This window comes from Salmo trutta, chromosome 29 (assembly GCF_901001165.1).
Source record: "Salmo trutta chromosome 29, fSalTru1.1, whole genome shotgun sequence".
In the NCBI taxonomy this organism is placed as follows: domain Eukaryota; kingdom Metazoa; phylum Chordata; class Actinopteri; order Salmoniformes; family Salmonidae; genus Salmo; species Salmo trutta.
Genome location: NC_042985.1, coordinates 31,061,759 through 31,082,416, shown reverse-complemented (window position 1 = coordinate 31,082,416; position 20,658 = coordinate 31,061,759). Strand labels below are relative to the sequence as shown.

The 20,658-nt window shown below is 49.5% G+C and overlaps 1 protein-coding gene across 2 annotated transcripts in view; it reads left to right on the top strand.

The window, feature by feature from the left end:
• Positions 1–17,148, top strand: part of LOC115167376 (acyl-CoA synthetase family member 3, mitochondrial-like) — a 36,104-nt gene extending 18,956 nt beyond the window's left edge. For both annotated transcript variants that reach the window (XM_029721757.1, XM_029721758.1), the window contains 4 exons: positions 292–411; positions 12,425–12,559; positions 12,786–12,897; positions 16,452–17,148. In XM_029721757.1, the coding sequence (XP_029577617.1) occupies positions 292–411; positions 12,425–12,559; positions 12,786–12,897; positions 16,452–16,545 (461 nt within the window). In that variant the 3' untranslated portion in view covers positions 16,546–17,148. The remainder of the gene's footprint in view (positions 1–291; positions 412–12,424; positions 12,560–12,785; positions 12,898–16,451) is intronic.
• The last annotated feature ends 3,510 nt before the right edge of the window (positions 17,149–20,658 follow it).

Genomic DNA, 20,658 nt, shown 5'->3' with positions numbered 1-20,658 from the left:
AGATCTGTCTAAGGAGAATGTTCATGTTGTTAAAAACATATACAGTTAGCATGTCCAGGACCCTGTCTGTCTTAGCCACCCACTGTAGTGTGTGTGTGAGGTGTGTGTGTGTGTGTGTGTGTGTGTGTGTGTGTTTGTGTGTGTGTGAGTTGTGTGTGTGCGTGTGTGTGTGTGTGTGCGTGTGTGTGTGTGTGTGTGTGTGTGTGTGAGTTGTGTGTGCGTGTGTGTGTGTGTGTGTGCGTGTGTGTGTGTGTGAGTTGTGTGTGTGTGCGTGCGTGTGTGTCTCTTTAGGTGCGTTGGAGGGGAAGGAGGGGGAGCTGATGGTGCGAGGAGACCAGGTCTTCACAGAGTACTGGAACAAACCAGAGGCCACCAGGGAGTCTTTCACTGAGGACTGCTGGTTCAAAACGGGTACAGTACAGTACACTGTCTGTCAGGAACACACTGTCATCTCATGATTTATTGACTGGTATGCAGCTACACAGGCTCATAACTTGAGGGACAGCCTGATGATACAATACTACGAGAGGGCTGTGAAAGACTAGTGAATATTTCACATGACCACTAGCTCATGTGAAATATTGGCTAGGGTTCACCATGTTCTCTCTGCTTCACCAATCACACCCAGAACACTGGATGAGGCACATTGTCAGAACTACGCTTGTCATGACCTCTCTTTCTCCAGGAGCTGTATTTAAACATTTAGGAAGAAGGCGTCTCGCTCCCCTTCAGTGACTGGCTTGTGATAAATGGAGGATGTGTGTTTTTGGTGCTGGGAGGCATTTCTCCTCTCTAAGTGGTTGTGACTCCTCTGTGGGTTGGGGAGAAGAAGAGCAGAGCTGTCAGTGGTGCAGAGGCCGACTAGGCCCTCTCTGGCCCAGTACATTCCCCCAAGGAGCCCTGCTTTAGAACAGGGCTACAGGGAGAGAGGAGCTGCTCAGAGAGAGAGAGAGAGAGAGATGGGCAGGGATAAAGGATGGAGAGAAGTGGGCAAGAAAGAGTGGGGGAGGTACAGATGGAGAGGGGGTTGCAGGGGCAGAGAGGGAGAGAGGCAGGGAGAGCTGGCAGGGAGGAAGGAGAGGGGGCTGCAGGGGCAGAGAGGGAGAGAGTCAGGGAGAGCTGGCAGGGAGGAAGGAGAGGGGGCTGCAGGGGCAGAGAGGGAGAGAGGCAGGGAGAGCTGGCAGGGAGGAAGGAGAGGGGGCTGCAGGGGCAGAGAGGGAGAGAGGCAGGGAGAGCTGGCAGGGAGGAAGGAGAGGGGGCTGCAGGGGCAGAGAGGGAGAGAGTTAGGGAGAGCTGGCAGGGAGGAAGGCGGGTGCTGGCAGGGTGGAGTGGGTTTAATTGGCTTTTAGGGCTGGAAGGACAGAGTTCCAGTGCGCCGCACGCTGCTGTCACACTCCATTAGGCCCACTGGCCGGATAATGAGAGCCAGCACAATCAGCTCCCAGCAGACAGACCAGCCAGCCAGTCAGTCCCCTAGCCAGCCACTGCTACTGCCAAGCACCCTGCCTGCCTGCCTGCCCACCCGCCTGCCTGCTCCATCCTACATACACATGCACACACACACACACACACACACACACACAGTCACACGCACCATCACCTCAGGCAGCCTGCTTGCCATGGCGACCCTGCATCCACCAGCTCCATTGGGAGCTATATCCTCACTACCAGCTGCGGTTGGTGGGAGGAGCTATAAGAGGACGGGCACATTGTAATGGCTGGACTGGAATGAATGGAACGGAGTCCAACATTTGTTGGATTTGTTTGATACTGTTCCATTTATTCCATTCCAGCCATTACAATGACCCCTTCCTCCTATAGCTCCTCCCAGTAGCCTCCTCTGCTCACTACAGCACTACTTTACATTAACTTTGACATACCCTATATGCCCAGGCCTGTTCACTCTATTCTGCTGCCCATCTAGGTGTTAGGAGTGTCAGATCTGATGTCACCTCCTCTGAAGGCTTGTGGCCAGTTCATGTATTTGAATAGGGAGGCTGGAGAATGTGCGCTGAGGGCCTTACTGTAATGTTAAACTCATGACACAGTGTCAGTTTTCACAATGCTATTCCCTATCCAGTGTATGGTTCTTTGTTTGTCACTGTGTGTGATCTTGGCTCTGTTGGTTGGCAGGGTGAAAAGGTGTGAGTTTCAAGACGAGCACTACTTACACTCTCCCTCACTTCCACCGACGTCCTCTCACACTCATACCCTTTTCACCCTCACACCTACTCCCCCTCCGCCAGCTCACTTCTCCATCTAACACTCCTCCATCCCTCCCTCCCTCCCTCCCTCCCTCCCTTTCTTTACCCTCACCTGAACTAGCTGTCTGTCTCTCACCATCTCAACTCTTAACCCTCTCATCCTCCTATTGGATTTGACCCGGTGTGCTCACCCTTTACCACACACACAGACTCCCTTAGACAGAGGGGGGGGGAGGAGAGAGGGAAGAAGGAGAGAGGAGGAGAGAGGAAGAGAGGGAGGAAGAGAAAAGAACAGGGAGAGCCAAGAGGTCAACATGGTTTCTGTTTGCCTGGCGGTATCTTTAATTGGGTAAGTGTGGCCCTGCTGTAGCCTGACTGACACCTCTATGGATAAGCTGTCACCCTGTTGAGCGCTCACTTTGCGCCCATCTCCACACCACGTTTGTTCCCATTGATTTTCCTCACTTCTCTTTGTGTCAACTCACTCACTCGGGCCTCTCCTCTCCTCCAATCTGCCCTGCTTTCAAACGTACTCCTCAGTAGCTCCCTTTCAGCTGTCTGTGTCTGCTAGATTACCTACCAAGGAGAGGGACAGTGTGCGTCAGTCTCGTTAACTGGCCAGGGGCTCCAGGCCACCTTTTGAGCAGATCATTCACACTGGTTTAGAGTTACTGACTGTTTGACTGGGGTCTACCATGCCAATGGCCTCCCAAGTGTACAGCACTAATGATGAGCCAGTCTCTGGACGTAGTAACTGGAACCTTGCCTCCACTAGTCTCATCCCTCTATCAGGATCTTAACGTCATTTCAACCTGGTGACACACAAGCACACAGCCGGTGTGAGGAATCATGCCAAGGCCTAACGCCATCATGCATTCATAACCAATGTTGTGGATGGATCGTTATCTTCGACTCGCTCCATGAGATATTGACTGTTGTGGTCAGATTTCGTCTGCCTCTGGTGTTTGTGTGCAGGCTGCCTGCCTGCCTGTGTGGTTAGGCTCTTACTAATAAGGTTTTTCCATTGTGCCAGTGGAGTCCTTAAGATTGTCCCTCGTAAACAAGACCATTCATTTTATTAGCGGTAGCGCTACAGAGATAGAAATGGGGAGAGGGAGAGGGAGAGACTGGGAGAAGTGGGGTTCAGCTGGTCTCCAGCGCTCTAGCAGGACAGCTCACTCTTTTTCCCCGGGAATGGATTATGCGCTGAAAAACAATAAATAAATAAATATATCAATAAATAAAGCTGGCTGGGAGGGAAAGCATTAGCAATTTTCCAAATGCTGCGTGCACATACTTATGAATAATGGAGGCATCCTAAAAGTTGCCAGTGCTCGGGTAAGCACTGTTTGGGGACTGCACATTAGCCTTGCTGTGCTCGTAAATAACAGGCAGGCTTGGATGTGGGTGTGCAGGCCACTGGAGGGAGAGGGGAGAATGTTAACTAGGAGGAGAGGAGAGGAGTGGAGCTCATTCTCCCTCAGCTCATCTCAGGGCAGAGAGGAGAGCAGAACCTCTCACAGAGCCAGGCTCATTACCATTACTTTACCACACACACACACACACACACACACACACACACACACACACACACACACACACAAACACAAACACAACACAACACAACACAACACAACACAACACAACACAACACAACACAACACAACACAACACAACACACACACACTCTCTCTCTCTCTACAGTGCATTCGGAAAGTATTCAATCCCCTTTCCCACATTTTGTTACGTTACAGCCTTATGCTAAAATTGATTTTATTCCTCATCAATCTACAAACAATACCCCATAATGACAAAGGGAAAACAGGTTTTTAGAAATGTTTGCAAATTTACTAAGAATAAAAAACAGATTCCTTATTTATATAAGTATTCAGACCCTTTGCTATGCGACTCAAAATTGATCTCAGGTGCATCCTGTTTCCATTGATCATCATGCTGTTGGCATGTTTTTCAGCTGCAGGGACAGGGAGACTAGTCAGGATCGAGGTAAAGATGAACAGATCAAAGTACAGAGAGATCCTTGATGAAAACCTGCTCCAGAGCCCTCAGTACCTCAGACTGGGGCGAAGGTTCACCTTCCAACAGGACAATGACCCTAAGTATACAGCCAAGACAACGCAGGAGTGGCTTCGGGACAAGTCTCTGAATGTCTTTGAGTGGCCCAGCCAGAACCCAGACATGAACCCGATCGAACATCTCTGGAGAGACCTAAAAATAGCTGTGCAGCGACGCTCCCCATCCAACCTGACAGAGCTTGAGAGGATCTGCAGAGAAGAATGGGAGAAAGAGTGGGTGTGCGAAGCTTGTAGCGTCATACCCAAGAAGTCTCGAGGTTGTAATCGCTGCCAAAGGTGCTTCAACAAAGTACTGATTACATTTCCAAAAATTACTAAAAACCTGTTTTGCTTTGTCATTATGGGGTATTGTGTGTAGATTGATGAAGGGAAAAACTATTTAATACATTTTAGAATAAGGCTGTAAGGTAATAAAATGTGGAAAAAGTCAATGGGTCTGAATACTTTCCTCATATACTGTATATTTGATTTTTATTTATGATACTTGGAGTTATAGAATCAATATAATATCGTCCCAAATAATATTGCGATACTCTCATTTATCGATTTCTTTCCACAATCAGTCTGTGGTCCGTTGATTTTGTGTGAAGTTTGTTCGATGGCCGGATTTGTCATTCAATCTGCAAATATTTTTAACATTTGTGTGTGTGCTCAGTGCGTGTTAGGTTTTAAAGTTTTGTCAGTCTTAACCTCTCAGCTGAGGTGAAACTAGAGTCTGCAGGACAGACAGACAGACAGACAGACAGACAGACAGACAGACAGACAGACAGTCAGACAGACAGTCAGACAGACAGACAGACAGACAGTCAGCCAGCAGTGGGCCTTATTTTCCAGGCAGGCAGCCATCACTAGTGATTTAAGCATTCCTTCCCTCTCACCCTCCCCAATGTCACATTTCACCTCCGGTCACAATGCAGTGCCCCTCCCATGTCATGTTCCCCTCACGGCTCTACCATTCACCCTTCCCTTGTTCCATTTCCCCTATGGTACGGCTACACGTCCATTCTAATGATATGTCCCAATCAAGGTGTTGACATCCGGGACTCGTGTGCATCCAAATACTCTGGTACAGGTATTGCAATTCAACACAGTAAGCACTTGTGTCTGCAGGATATGTGGTAAACCACCAGTTCTACATTGAAATGCTATAAACATTCTGTGTGCCCAAAGAAGCAACAAAGACTCCAGGAGGACGGCCCACATTAGATTTATTGACCTACTCTACTTTTGTCTTGGCATTGATTTTCTCTTTTTAGTGGAAAGACTGATAGATAAGTAGTGAGTATTTTCTGAGCTGGCTGTCAACTGTAGGCATGCTGTGGCTGATGGCAGATGGACAGGGATGGAGGGACCTCTTTGTGTTGTTCTGATAGAGTTGGCCATGAGAGGACAGGATGGAGGTATAAGTAGGATGGATGGAACAGGCTGTAAATATTTTTAGACTCGCTGATAAGGCAGGGAAATGCCAACAGTACATTGATAGGCATACCAGCATTACCACCACAGTGTAGGCAGTGTGCTGCCATGTTGATCTCTGCTATGTCTTGGTATAAATGGTTTCGGTTTAGATTCTAGGGTGCTTGCTACTGCACCGGCTCTGCGTGTCAAACATGGCGAACAGTTGCATGCAAACTGTAGTCAAGTAGTTAGCTTAAGTACACGCCAGATCTCCCGGGAGAGGTTATCAATCGTAAAAGTTTGTTTGCTATCTCGCCAAGACGATAATCAACCGCGAGCAACATAGTCAGTAACATTAACATAAAGCAATTCTCTCCCTTTAATTGCATTGTATTAAACAAATTAGATCACTCATCCAAGTGCGAAGCCGCTTTCTTGTACGATATTAATTACGCAAAAAGGAGCTGTGACAAAAGTTAAGGATGATAAATAACATCAGAGCTGGTGATTTTTGTCAGCGGTTGTCTGTTATTCATCCTCATTAGCTGTTCCATTTAGCCGCCTGGGTTTTAATGTTGGCATTAATATTAATGTCTCCCTGCTTTGTGTTGACTGTTGTTCTTAAAGAGAGATGGCTGTGAACAGAGTAGCAGACCCCCCTCCCCCCCATTCATCCAGCTCCGATAAGGCCTTCTCCTCTTACTGCGATGCTGGACGTTCTCACTGAGAACATGGCTACTGGCGTATCTTCATCACTGCGTTACTTAGTTAGTTGATGGCGTCTTGTGTGAGGTGAAAATGCTGACGGATACAGGACCGACTTGGATGTCCTTCAACTGGCACAGACGTTGTTCCATGTGTCCCTCTCTAACACCTAGAGCAGCGGCGCCTGGAGTTGACAGAAGTGCGTGTGACGTTGAGCGTGGCCTTTGTCATTTGTCTCACTCTGCCCTTTCTAGAGCCCCCCCCCCCCCCACACACACACACACCAAACCCTCCTACGGTGTAACCTTACCAGAGCACCCAAAGACAAGTATGGGTGGATGTTTGTTCCTCTGTGTTTTTTCTGGATTTAGGCAGTGCTGACTGTCACTTCCTTGCCCTTTTCCCTGTCTCAGACTTCCAGCCAGGTTTGAGATCATGGTGGCAGGCAGGGGGAGACAGACACTGGGAAGGTGCTGAGTGGAGAGGAGACATGCCACTGCAGACCAGGAACTTTCTCCGCACTCCATCTTCTATTCTATTCCACTGTTTTTCATTTCTTCTGTTCCATCCATCGCTTTCCCCCCCATGCCTACGAAGGAGATGAAAGCCCAGCGCAATTAGGCTTCTTATCGTTTTAATTAAGAAAGCCACTCGTCCATATCTCCCTCCTCCTCCACTTGTCCTCCACAACAGTACTGAGACTGGGATGCCAAATCACAAGTATTCTTCAGTGTGTCCTGGTAACACACTTCCAAAAGCCCCCCCTCTCCATTTTTATCGGTTTCTTCTCCAATCACTATTCCCAGTGGTCCCTCATTCCAAACAAGCGCTGTTTCTCTCTCCTTATTTTCCCCTTCCTCAAAGACAGAAGGTCACAACAGCCATCGTCAAGTGAGTACCAAGTGTCTCAAAGTCAGCTGAAGTGTGTGTGACTGTACTGTATGTTAGTAATATGTCTGTCTGCTGTGAGTGTAGACCGCTTTCCCCTCAGACATCATTGAGCAGTAAAGAGGGGTGAAGTGAAAAGCTATGCATATATTCCCCTCCAACCCCATGGCATTCCAGGCATCTGTAGTCATGTAAAACATGTTCTCATTCTACTTTCTATTTACATGAGAACGGGGCTACACGCCTGTGACTAAATTATTCCAGGCTTTTGGGGTTTTCTTCCTTAAAACCGAAGGGAAGGAAGGGGAAACTGTAAATACACTATTACTGATGTTAACACCCATCCAGTTCCTCTCCTCCCCCGTTGCCCCGGCCTATCAGTGCAGAGCAGTGGTCTGTGAAGAAATTCCCAATATCTAAATTTACACACTGTATCAATCTTGTTTAATAGACTGGAAAGCTTATTGCTCCGGCGCGGAGCCGGGAGAGAGGGCAGCGGTGATAAATTGCGGCGTCCCTGCGACAGCCGCCCGTGATGTATAATGAAATATTTATGATTTATCCCGGCTAATAAACTGAAATGAAGTGCGTGATGTATGGGAACAGATGGGCCCTCTATTGATGCTGTGCTCGGCGGAGGCAGGGAGGAGAGAGAGAGAGAGGAGGAGAGAGAGAGAGAGGAGGGAGGCAATGGGAGAGGAAGAGACACTGTAGAAAGGAGAGGGGAGGGGAGAGAGAGAGCAAGAAAGGGGAGATATGGAGGAGTCGCAGTACTGAAAGAGGCAGGATGGATAGAGGGATGTAGAGAAGAGTTGAGAGGAAAGATGAATGTATTTTGGGAGTTTGAGATGATTAAGTGCCCGAATGATAGAGAGGAGATGAGAGACTGTAACTAAACTGGTTTTGATTTATGCTCAAGTCTTTATCTAGTATTTCCTTACCTTGATACCATATACGATGGCAAGTGTATACTATGCATATGATAATGTACACTGATATGATCTGAGTCATAGAAGGTAGAGGTGACTATATCGTCTGGTAGAAGTGAGACTGAATAGAAGGTCATGTCGTAGTTCTCTTCTGATGCTGGATCTCTAATGAAGGCAGTCAGAGAGAGACAGAGAGAGAGAGAGAGAGAGAGAGGCTGAATGACCTTGTGGATTTGTCACCTGCTGCACCTTCCACTTGTCCTCCACCAGTCACCACCCACCAGTCCTGGGCCAGGCCCTGTTCTCCAGCACCTGCTTAACCCCCTCACAAATCCTAATAGAACCCCACACCTCTCACGCTGCCCAATCCATCCCCACCACTCTCACGCTGCCCAATACATCCCCACACCTCTCACGCTGCCCAATACATCCCCACATCTCTCACACTGCTCACGCTGCCCAATACATCCCCACACCTCTCACGCTGCTCACACAGCCCAATACATCCCCACACCTCTCACGCTGCCCAATACATCCCCACCACCTCTCACGCTGCCCAATACATCACCACATCTCTCACACTGCTCACGCTGCCCAATACATCCCCACACCTCTCACGCTGCTCACGCTGCCCAATACATCCCCACACCTCTCACGCTGCCCAATCCATCCCCACCACTCTCACGCTGCCCAATACATCCCCACACCTCTCACGCTGCTCACGCTGCCCAATACATCCCCACACCTCTCACGCTGCCCAATCCATCCCCACCACTCTCACGCTGCCCAATACATCCCCACACCTCTCACACTGCTCACGCTGCCCAATACATCCCCACACCTCTCACGCTGCTCACGCTGCCCAATACATCCCCACACCTCTCACGCTGCCCAATACATCCCCACACCTCTCACGCTGCCCAATACATCCCCGCACCTCTCACGCTGCCCAATACATCCCCGCACCTCTCACGCTGCCCAATACGTCCCCACACCTCTCACGCTGCTCACGCTGCCCAATACATCCCCACACCTCTCACGCTGCTCACGCTGCCCAATACATCCCCACACCTCTCACACTGCCCAATACATCCCCACACCTCTCACGCTGCTCACGCTGCCCAATACATCCCCACACCTCTCACGCTGCTCACGCTGCCCAATCCATCCCCACCACTCTCACGCTGCCCAATACATCCCCACACCTCTCACGCTGCCCAATACATCCCCACACCTCTCACGCTGCTCATGCTGCCCAATACATCCCCACACCTCTCACACTGCCCAATACATCCCCACACCTCTCACGCTGCTCAGGCTGCCCAATCCATCCCCACACCTCTCACACTGCTCACGCTGCCCAATACATCCCCACACCTCTCACGCTGCTCACGCTGCCCAATACATCCCCACACCTCTCACGCCGCCCAATACATCCCCACACCTCTCACGCTGCCCAATCCATCCCCACCACTCTCACGCTGCCCAATAGATCCCCACACCTCTCACGCTGCCCAATACATCCCCACATCTCTCACACTGCTCACGCTGCCCAATACATCCCCACACCTCTCACGCTGCTCACACAGCCCAATACATCCCCACACCTCTCACGCTGCCCAATACATCCCCACACCTCTCACGCTGCCCAATACATCCCCACATCTCTCACACTGCTCACGCTGCCCAATACATCCCCACACCTCTCACGCTGCTCACGCTGCCCAATACATCCCCACACCTCTCACGCTGCCCAATCCATCCCCACCACTCTCACGCTGCCCAATACATCCCCACACCTCTCACGCTGCCCAATACATCCCCGCACCTCTCACGCTGCCCAATACGTCCCCACACCTCTCACGCTGCCCAATACATCCCCGCACCTCTCACACTGCCCAATACATCCCCACACCTCTCACGCTGCTCAGGCTGCCCAATCCATCCCCACACCTCTCACACTGCTCACGCTGCCCAATACATCCCCACACCTCTCACGCTGCTCACGCTGCCCAATCCATCCCCACCACTCTCACGCTGCCCAATACATCCCCACACCTCTCACGCTGCCCAATACATCCCCGCACCTCTCACGCTGCTCATGCTGCCCAATACATCCCCACACCTCTCACGCTGCCCAATACATCCCCGCACCTCTCACGCTGCTCATGCTGCCCAATACATCCCCACACCTCTCACACTGCCCAATACATCCCCACACCTCTCACGCTGCTCAGGCTGCCCAATCCATCCCCACACCTCTCACACTGCTCACGCTGCCCAATACATCCCCACACCTCTCACGCTGCTCACGCTGCCCAATCCATCCCCACCACTCTCACGCTGCCCAATACATCCCCACACCTCTCACGCTGCTCACGCTGCCCAATACATCCCCACACCTCTCACGCTGCCCAATACATCCCCACACCTCTCACGCTGCCCAATACATCCCCACACCTCTCACGCTGCCCAATACATCCCCACACCTCTCACGCTGCCCAATACATCCCCACACCTCTCACGCTGCTCACGCTGCCCAATACATCCCCACACCTCTCACGCCGCCCAATACATCCCCACACCTCTCACGCTGCTCACGCTGCCCAATACATCCCCACACCTCTCACGCCGCCCAATACATCCCCACACCTCTCACGCTGCTCACGCTGCCCAATACATCCCCACACCTCTCACGCTGCCCAATACATCCCCACACCTCTCACGCTGCCCAATACATCCCCACACCTCTCACGCTGCTCACACAGCCCAATACATCCCCACACCTCTCACGCTGCTCACGCTGCCCAATACATCCCCACACCTCTCACGCCGCCCAATACATCCCCACACCTCTCACGCTGCTCACGCTGCCCAATACATCCCCACACCTCTCACGCTGCTCACGCTGCCCAATACATCCCCACACCTCTCACGCTGCCCAATACATCCCCACACCTCTCACGCTGCCCAATACATCCCCACACCTCTCACATATCCCAATACACCCCCAAACCTCTCACACAGCCTTCATTTCCCTTTCTCTGCCTCAGCTGGGGACTCTAATGATCCACCAGGACTCTCGCCTTCTCTCCACACCTCCCCCTCGCCCTCTCTACCTCTCTCAGTCCCACACTCATCCACCACAATGACCCACTTCCCCTCCTCATCATCCCCCAGCCCCAGCTGAGCCCTCACACTCAATAACCAGCACCTTATCACACTCAATAACCAGCCCCCCACACACACACACACACACACACACACACACACACACACACACACACACACACACACACACACACACACACACACACACCTCCAGTACTCCCCCGGGGTAACACCAGTAGGTGTCTAGCATGGCTCTTCTGTCTGAGGTCACAGTATGACAGACAGTCAGTGTTCCTCTCCTCAGCCCCTCTCTGAGCCCTGGCTGGTAGGTGTGGTGTTTCCACTGAGAGAAAGTGTTACCTAGTGATGAGGTGTCAGGTGGCCTGGATGTCAGCCAGCTCCCAGATATGGTCCACGGTTGTTTGTGTTTTTATATATTATATAGGCTGTTGTTCTTACAGTGCCACTGAGACAGCTCAGCACACCTGAGTCTTGGCGTTGTGCTGCTAATCAGTGGTGGGCATGGGGGAGGTAATTAAGGGGAACTCCAGCTGAGCTGCTCTCTCTCTCTTCCCTCTCTCTCTCTCAAGAGATAGAGGCAAAGCAGGTTGAATGCATCAGCAGCCTGGGTGTGTGTGTGTGTTTTCATGCCTGGGGTGTAGCGTCCAGGATATTGCCATTCACCTGCTGATTGATGGAGCTCTCAGTCTCAGCTGTTCTGCTGTGGACTGTGGACTGTGGACTGTGCTGGCCATGTTTACTGTGGTTCCTCTGACTCTCTGACACACTAATCAAGCAGGCCTGCGTTGTGGTACTGTGAGTCTCAAACACACTGAGCAGGCCTGCTTTGTTATGCCACCCACCCTCTCTCCCTCCTCCACACACAAGCCTATATTACACACAATATGCCAAGTCATGTGACAACCCGGTGGGAGTAGGGGTTGAATGATGGAGTGTGTGCGTTTTTCCGTACATGGTAGATGTGCATGCCTTTGATAAATGAGGACTGTTAAGCAATTTTTGTTTAGCGTGGGCTTGTTTTTCTGTGTTTCTCCTATCTAAGCCCAGTATCCCTTGTTTGTATGGTGTCCTGCAGGGGACACAGCAGTCTATAAGGATGGGGTGTCCTGGATCATGGGCCGCACCTCTGTGGACATCATGAAGAGTGGAGGCTATAAGATCAGTGCTCTGGAGGTGGAGCGACACCTGCTAGCCCACCCTGATACCACAGGTAAACACCCCCTCCATTGGCTCCTTCATGGTGCTTTTCCACTGCAGGGACATACACTGGTGCTTGGCCTAAAGACTCCATGGCTGGCACCATTAGATTAGCACCATTTTTAGATTGGTGGGTTTAAACAACATTCATCATTTTACTCGTTGACATATTACAGTAGCTTTCAGGGTGTATCTTATTTCAAGGTGCTGTCCATGTGTGGTGACCCCTGACCTCTCAGATGTGGCTGTGATTGGCGCTCGGGACGCCACCTGGGAACAGAAGGTGACAGCGGTGGTGCAGCTGAAGAGGGGACGGAGCATGACCCTGTCAGAGCTGAAGACCTGGGGCAGGTAACAGGCAACACAAAGGACATTATTGTCACACTAGTTTTACAGTGGGGGAAAAAAAGTATTTGATCCCCTGCTGATTTTGTACGTTTGCCCACTTACAAAGAAATGAGCAGTCTATAATTTTAATAGTAGGTTTGTTTGAACAGTGAGAGACAGAATAACAACAACAAAAAATCCAGAAAAACGCATGGCAGAAATGTTATAAAATGATTTGAATTTTAATGAGGGAAATAAGTATTTGACCCCTCTGCAAAACATGACTTAGTACTTGGTGGCAAATCGAAACCCTAAGGTTTCGAGGCTGACGTTTGGCAACTCGAACCTTCAGCTCCCTCCTCAGATTTTCTATGGGATTAAGGTCTGGAGACTGGCTAGGCCACTCCAGGACCTTAATGTGCTTCTTCTTGAGCCACTCCTTTGTTGCCTTGGCCGTGTGTTTTGGGTCATTGTCATGCTGGAGTACCCATCCACGACCCATTTTCAATGCCCTGGATGAGGGAAGGAGGTTCTCACCAAAGATTTGACGGTACATGGCCCCGTCCATCGTCCCTTTGATGCGGTGAAGTTGTCCTGTCCCCTTAGCAGAAAAACACCCCCAAAGCATAATGTTTCCACCTCCATGTTTGACGGTGGAGATGGTGTTCTTGGGGTCATAGGCAGCATTCCTCCTCCTCCAAACACAGCGAGTTGAGTTGATGCCAAAGAGCTTCATTTTGGTCTCATCTGACCACAACACTTTCACCCGTTGTCCTCTGAGTCATTCAGATGTTCATTGGCAAACTTCAGACGGGCATGTATATGTATTCTTGAGCAGGGGGACCTCCTTCACGGCGTAGTGTGTTACCAATTGTTTTCTTGGTGACTATGGTCCCAGCTGCCTTGAGATCATTGACAAGATCCTCCCGTGTAGTTCTGGGCTGATTCCTCACCGTTCTCATGATCATTGCAACTCCACAAGGTGAGATGTTGCATGGAGCCCCAGGCCGAGGGATATTGACAGTTCTTTTGTGTTTCTTCCATTTGCGAATAATCGCACCAAATGTTGTCACCTTCTCACCAAGCTGCTTGGCGATGGTCTTGTAGCCCATTCCAGCCTTGTGTAGGTCTACAATCTTGTCCCTGACATCCTTGGAGAGCTCTTTGGTCTTGGCCATGGTGGAGAGTTTGGAATCTGATTTATTGATTGCTTCTGTGGACAGGTGTCTTTTTTACAGGTAACAAGCTGAGATTAGGAGCACTCCCTTTAAGAGTGTGCTCCTAATCTCAGCTCGTTACCTGTATAAAAGACACCTGGGAGCCAGAAATCTTTTTCTGATTGAGAGGGGGTCAAATACTTATTTCCCTCATTAAAATGCAAATCAATTTATAACATTTCTGACATGCGTTTTTCTGGATATTTTTGTTGTTATTCTGTCTCTCACTGTTCAAATAAACCTACCATTAAAATTATAGACTGATCCTTTCTTTGTCAGTGGGCAAACGTACAAAATCAGCAGGAGATCAAATACTTTTTTCCCCCACTGTATAGCGCCATGAAGCAGCATTAGTAAAAATATATATATATATATATATATATATATATATATAAACATTAAAACTCCCAATAAATGTAGAGGTATTTATTTCAAAACCACTCCATAAAGGTGCTTGTAAATCATAGATCTACTGTATATTAGATGTGTTGGTATGTCTGCTAGCTAGCTATGCTTTGTCATGCTACTCCATTCCATCAACCAGTTTGTGTTCATGGTTCAGTGGCTTTACTATTTGGGAACATGCGAAAACCTTATATTGTGTGTTTTTGAAAATAGAATTTTGTCCACCGCATTTATTGAATTTGAGGAAGACTTCACTGCTCAGTCCCCCGGGGAGTCATCCAGACTTGTTTATAGTAACTGCTGCTGAAGCCTCAAAATCAATAGCAACCTAACTACTGGAGATAGAGGCCACTCTCATTTAACTGAAGGGGCCAAGGGCAGATGTGGACTGATGAAGGGAGCTGAGGAGAGGATAGAGAGAGAGGGAGGATGAGGAAATCAGGGATGATGATGGAGGTCTGTCAGGCAGGCAAGCCGTTGCTGTTTTGGTGTTTTGGTCTTGGCTTCTTTTTTTCTCTAAATGTCACTGTGGTTTTATTTGCCCCCCAACACTGGCAGAAGACACGTCCTTTTCTGTGGAATTGCTCAGGCCATGTCTCTCCCCTTCTCTCTCTCCCTCCTTGTGCCCCCCCCTCTCTCTCTTACTCGCTGTCTGTATTCTATATTTCTGTCTCCCTCTCAGTCTCTCTCCCTCCATCTGTCTTTGTCTTTCTCTCTATCACTCTCTGCCCACCCCGTGTGTGCGTGTGCGTGTGTGTGTGTGTGTGTGTGCTGTGGGCTCCATATGGTGTGGGGGTGTGCAGGCCCTACTGCTGTGCCCTGCTGGTCCTGCATGGTGGATTAGCAGCGCTGCCTGTCTGCCAATGACCCTGTCACCCCCCACCCACAGGTGCTGCCTGCGGACGGGCAAGCACAGGCCCAAGGCAGGGCCAGCCAGGGTGAAGGAGATGGAGAGGATGAACAGAAAGGGAGGCAGAGGAGGAGGGGGGGCAAACAAGTGCATGGATGCTCACTCCTCAGTGCCCCGGCTTCAGCTGTCACCCTGTATCTGTGTCAAGCGCTGTGTTCCTCACTAGCTAGTGCATACAAACATTAACACACACACACACATACATACATACATACATACATACATACATACATACATACATACATACATACATACATACATACATACATACACACACACACACACACACACACACACACACACACACACACACACACACACACACACACACACACACACACACACACACACACACACACACACACACACACACACAACAGGCAGAGCCTCCGAGAGATGGGTGTGTGAACAAGCCCCATTAGACATACATACACACACACACACACACACACATAGTTGTCTGACACAGTCATGCAGGCACATGTATAGAGAGAAATGCAGAGAGAGAGAGACAGACCCATCTGCTACGAGGGACAGAAGTACGCTATGCTACAATATGATTTGTTGATTTACTATTCTCTGTCTATCGCCACAACACAGCCATTAGATAATAAAAAACGCTGCAGGCTTCACGACTCGACATAACAACCATGCATTCAAAATGGCAGACATTTAATTAGCTCAGCCTTGTGTTTTTGCCTTGACTATTTGTTTTTACTTCATGCTGATTGTGTTGTTTTGTATTAACCAAATAGGAAATGTCTTGAAGCAGTCTGGGGGATATTACCGAGGGAGAGAGACGCTCTAGTGCGTATGAAGGACGTTCTCTTATCTCTCAAACTGACTGCAACACCAGGGGCTCAGCCTTTGTTCCACTGTAATTGTTATTGTGTGTACGCTCAAGTAGTGTCTCGTGGCTTTGTGCCTGTGTGTGTGTGTGCCTGTGTGTGCCTGTCTGTGTGTTAAGCAGTAGAAGAGTTAATATGCACGTGCCTTTATAGGGTGTTTCAGTCCTGTGTGTTAATTGTCATGTGTTGTGTTTTGAGAGCACATGACCTGGTCCTTGTGGAGGAGATGCCCAGGAACCAGATGGGGAAGGTCAACAAGAAGGACCTAGTCAAGCACTTCTTCCCCAGCTAACTAGTAGAGAAGCCTGCACCTCCTTTCACGGCCCACCTCCTCCATGACACCTCTCCTCCAACAGGAGCAGAGACCCTCCTCATACTACAGTGAACCATCGAGATGAGCTCCAAGTGACTGACTCACCAGACAGTGGTCTGGGGAAGAATGAAGAGACCTCACTGAGGATCCCACTAACTACACCACTGACCCCACTCAGCTCTGAGTTACCGTCGGACTGTTCACTGCTGGGCCTGGAGGCACTGAGCTCAGTGCTGTCTTACACGTGATTCAACTGCTGTGGAGATATATTTAGTTTGGCTGCTGTGACAGAGAACTGATTTAAGACGATAAGGCTGCGGTGCCTTCTTTAAAGACTGAGTGCTGCGATCATTAGCATGACTGGGGATCAGGACATGAATAATTATGCCAACACACAAGTACATTAAGAATCCTTGAAAATGATAAGAGCAGCAAGAGATCCTTGACATTATACACAGAAGAAGAAGAAGGGAATACAGGGCATTGTTAAATTGTTCATAATTACAATCCAGATGGATGCCCTTGAATTGGCAATGAAGTTTATTTTAATGTAATAAAATGGGTGATGTATGGACATGCCGTTTTTGGTGTTTGGCTTATTGACTTGCAGCCTTGCTTAATATTCAGCTACCTTGTAAGGTTGACATATCGTGTATGTGTGTGTGTGTGTGTGTGTAGGTGTGTGTAGGTGTGTGTAGGTAGGTGTGTGCAGCTGTGGGTACACAGGTGTGATGAGAGCCTAGAGGCAGAGAGGAAGGAGTCTAGATAGAGAAGTCTCCCACAGCTGGAAATCCTCCACCCTCCTCCTCCTCTCTTTTCCATCATCCTCCTCTCTTTTCATCTCTCCTCCCACGGGCTACTGTGAGAGACAGTGACTACATCATTCGTTGTTTGACACCATCATCATGGGTCAAGAACGGATAACATGAGCATTCCCCCTTAGCAGAATGGTGACATTTCATATACTATACTGAATAAAAATATAAACGCATCATGTAAAGTGTTGGTCCCATGTTTCATGAGCTGAAATAAAATATCTCAGAAGTGTTCCATACGCACAAAAATGTCTCTGATTTTGTGCATAAATTTGGTTACATCCCTGTTAGTGAGCATTTCTCCTTTACCAAGATAATCCATCCATGTGACAGGTGTGGCATATCAAGAAGCTGATTAAACAGCATGATCATTACACAGGTGCATCTTGTGCTGGGGACAATAAAAGGCCGCTCTATAATGTGCACGTTTTGAGGACTCGTTAATTAGGCATGCTCTCTGCAGGAATGTCCACCAGAGCTGTTGCCAGAGAATGTAATGTTCATTTCTCTACCATAAACCACCTCCAACATCGTTTTAGAGAATTTGGCAGTACGTCCAACCGGCTGCACAACCGCAGACCACATGTATCTACGCCGGCCCAGGACCTTCACATCCATCTTCTTCACCTGCGGGATCGTCTGAGACCAGCCACCCAGACAGCTGATGAAACTGGGTTTGCACAACCAAATAATTTCAACACACTGTCAGAAACCGTCTCAGGGTAGCTCATCTGTGTGCTCTTCGTCCTCACCAGGGTCTTGACCTGATTGCAGTTTGGTGTCGTAAACGACTTCAGTGGGCAAATGCTCACCTACGAGGGCCACTGGCACACTGGAGAAGTGCTCTACAGGGATGCATCCCGGTTTCAACTCTACTGGGCAGACAGCATGTATCATCGTGTGGGCAAGCGGTTTGCTGATGTCAATGTGGTGAACAGAGTGCCCCATGGTGGCGGTGGGGTTATGGTATGGGCAGGCATAAGCTACGGACAAGGAACAGATTTTTTGTTATCTATGGTAATTTGAATGCACAGAGATACCGTGACGAGATCCTGAGGCCCATTGTCATGCCATTCATCCGCTGCCATCACTTCATGTTTCAGCATGATAATGCACGGAACCATGTTACATGGACCCAATCTGTACAAAATTCCTGGAAGCTTGAAAATGTCCCAGTTCTTCCATGGCATGCATACTCAACAGACATCACCCATTGAGCATGTTTGGGATGCTCTGGATCAACGTGTCTGACGGCGTGTTCCAGTTCCCGCCAATATCCAGAAACTTTGCACAGCCATTGAAGAGGAGTGGGACAACATTCCACAGGCCTGATCAACTCTATGTAAAGGAGATGTGTGAGGCAAATGGTGGTCACACCAGATATTGACTGGTTTTCTGATCCACGCCCCTACCTTTTTTTTAAGGTGTCTGTGACCAACAGATGCATATCTGTATTCCCAGTCATGTGAAATCCATAGATTAGGGCCTAATTAATTTATTTCAATTGACTCATTTCCTTCTATGAACTGTAACTTAACATTTTTGAAATTGTTGCATGTTATATTTTTGTACGCGAAGACTCCATGGGTTCTGAGGAAGACAGACTCAATAGTACTCCTTCCATTGATGTGTTGGCTTGTTAAGGGCAGCCAGAGGCAACATCCTGTTCAATTTGAATATAGAGTTTGTATATCATTTAATATACAATTTGATAGTCTGTACACACCCTTGAAAATAGCAGAGTAAAATTCAGTTGGTGTCGAAGGCAGGGGGAGATCCGTGTAGTTAGCTGATGTATCAGAGCCCCAACGTTCCTTCTCTTTGTGTTTGCATCTTTGGGAATGATCTTGTATAAATTATGTTACGGTATGGCGCAGCTCCATATCAATAAATCAGCACAATTACAGTGTGTGTGCCAAGCAGCAGGCAGGCAGGGCTGGAGCATGGCAGCATCAGGCTGGGAGCCAGTGGTGCTGCTGGGCAAACCTGGGATACTGGCTCCCTGAAACCTGGCAACCTGCTAACACTGACACACACTACAGTACAGCATGGAGAGAGAGGTACAGTACAGAGAGGAAGACAACAGACACCTACAGTACAGTGTAACAGTGTAGGTTCCGTCCCTCTCTTCGCCCCAACCCTCGCACGAACCAGGAACCCTTGCACGCATCAACAACTGACACCCCACGAAGCATCGTTACCCATCGCGCCACAAAAGCCGCGGCAACCAATGATCCGGGTCAACAGCATCAATGTAACAGTGTAGGTTCCGTCCCTCTCTTCGCCCCAACCTGGGCTCGAACCAGGGACCCTTGCACACATCAACAACTGACACCCACAAAGCATCGTTACCCATCGCGCCACAAAAGCCGCGGCCCTTGCAACGCAAGGGGAAACCCTACTTCAAGTCTCAGAGCGAGTGACGTCACTGATTACAACAGCATGGAGAGAGGTACAATACAGAGAGGAAGACAACAGACACCTACAGTACAGCATGGAGAGAGAGGTACAGTACAGAGAGGAAGACAACAGACACCTACAGTACAGCATGGAGAGAGAGGTCCAGTACAGAGAGGAAGACAACAGACACCTACAGTACAGCATGGAGAGAGAGGTACAGTACAGAGAGGAAGACAACAGACACCTACAGTACAGCATGGAGAGAGAGGTCCAGTACAGTGTGGAGAGGGTGGACGAGAAGGAGAGAAATAGGAATATAACAAGTATGGAGTAAATGGACAGGAAGGGAGGAAAAAAATAGGAAAACAAGAGAGTGGTAAAGAGGTGGGGAGAGAGAGTGGAAGGAATTAGCCTTCCTCCTCTACCCGCAGTCACCAGAGACCTGATTAAAAGAGCAGGTCTATCGATCTGTGGGCTGGCAGGGCAGGATGGATGTGCTGGGAGGATTGCTGGGGCACCAGTGGACAGGCTCTATGCTCGCAGCGCCCACACCGTGGTTGGGCCTGGCCAGCATGGCAGTCACTCAGGGTGGGCCCAGCACTCAGGTGGTGGGAGGTCACTCCCAGGACTCTGGCGTGATGGAGTGCTTGTGCCCTTGGACTACTTCCTCCTCTTTTCCCCCCTCCTCTCCCAAACACACACACAGATACACACACCCACCCCACTGGCTGTGTGGCCGCTGGAGCGTGGTGGTGGAGGTTGTCTGCAGATGGCTGCTTATTGGGCTCCAGGGCCCGGAGGGGCCACCAGGGAGAGAAGGCGGAGAGAATGGCAAGCGCCGCCCGCCTCTGCCGCGTTTCACTGGGCTCATCTCGTC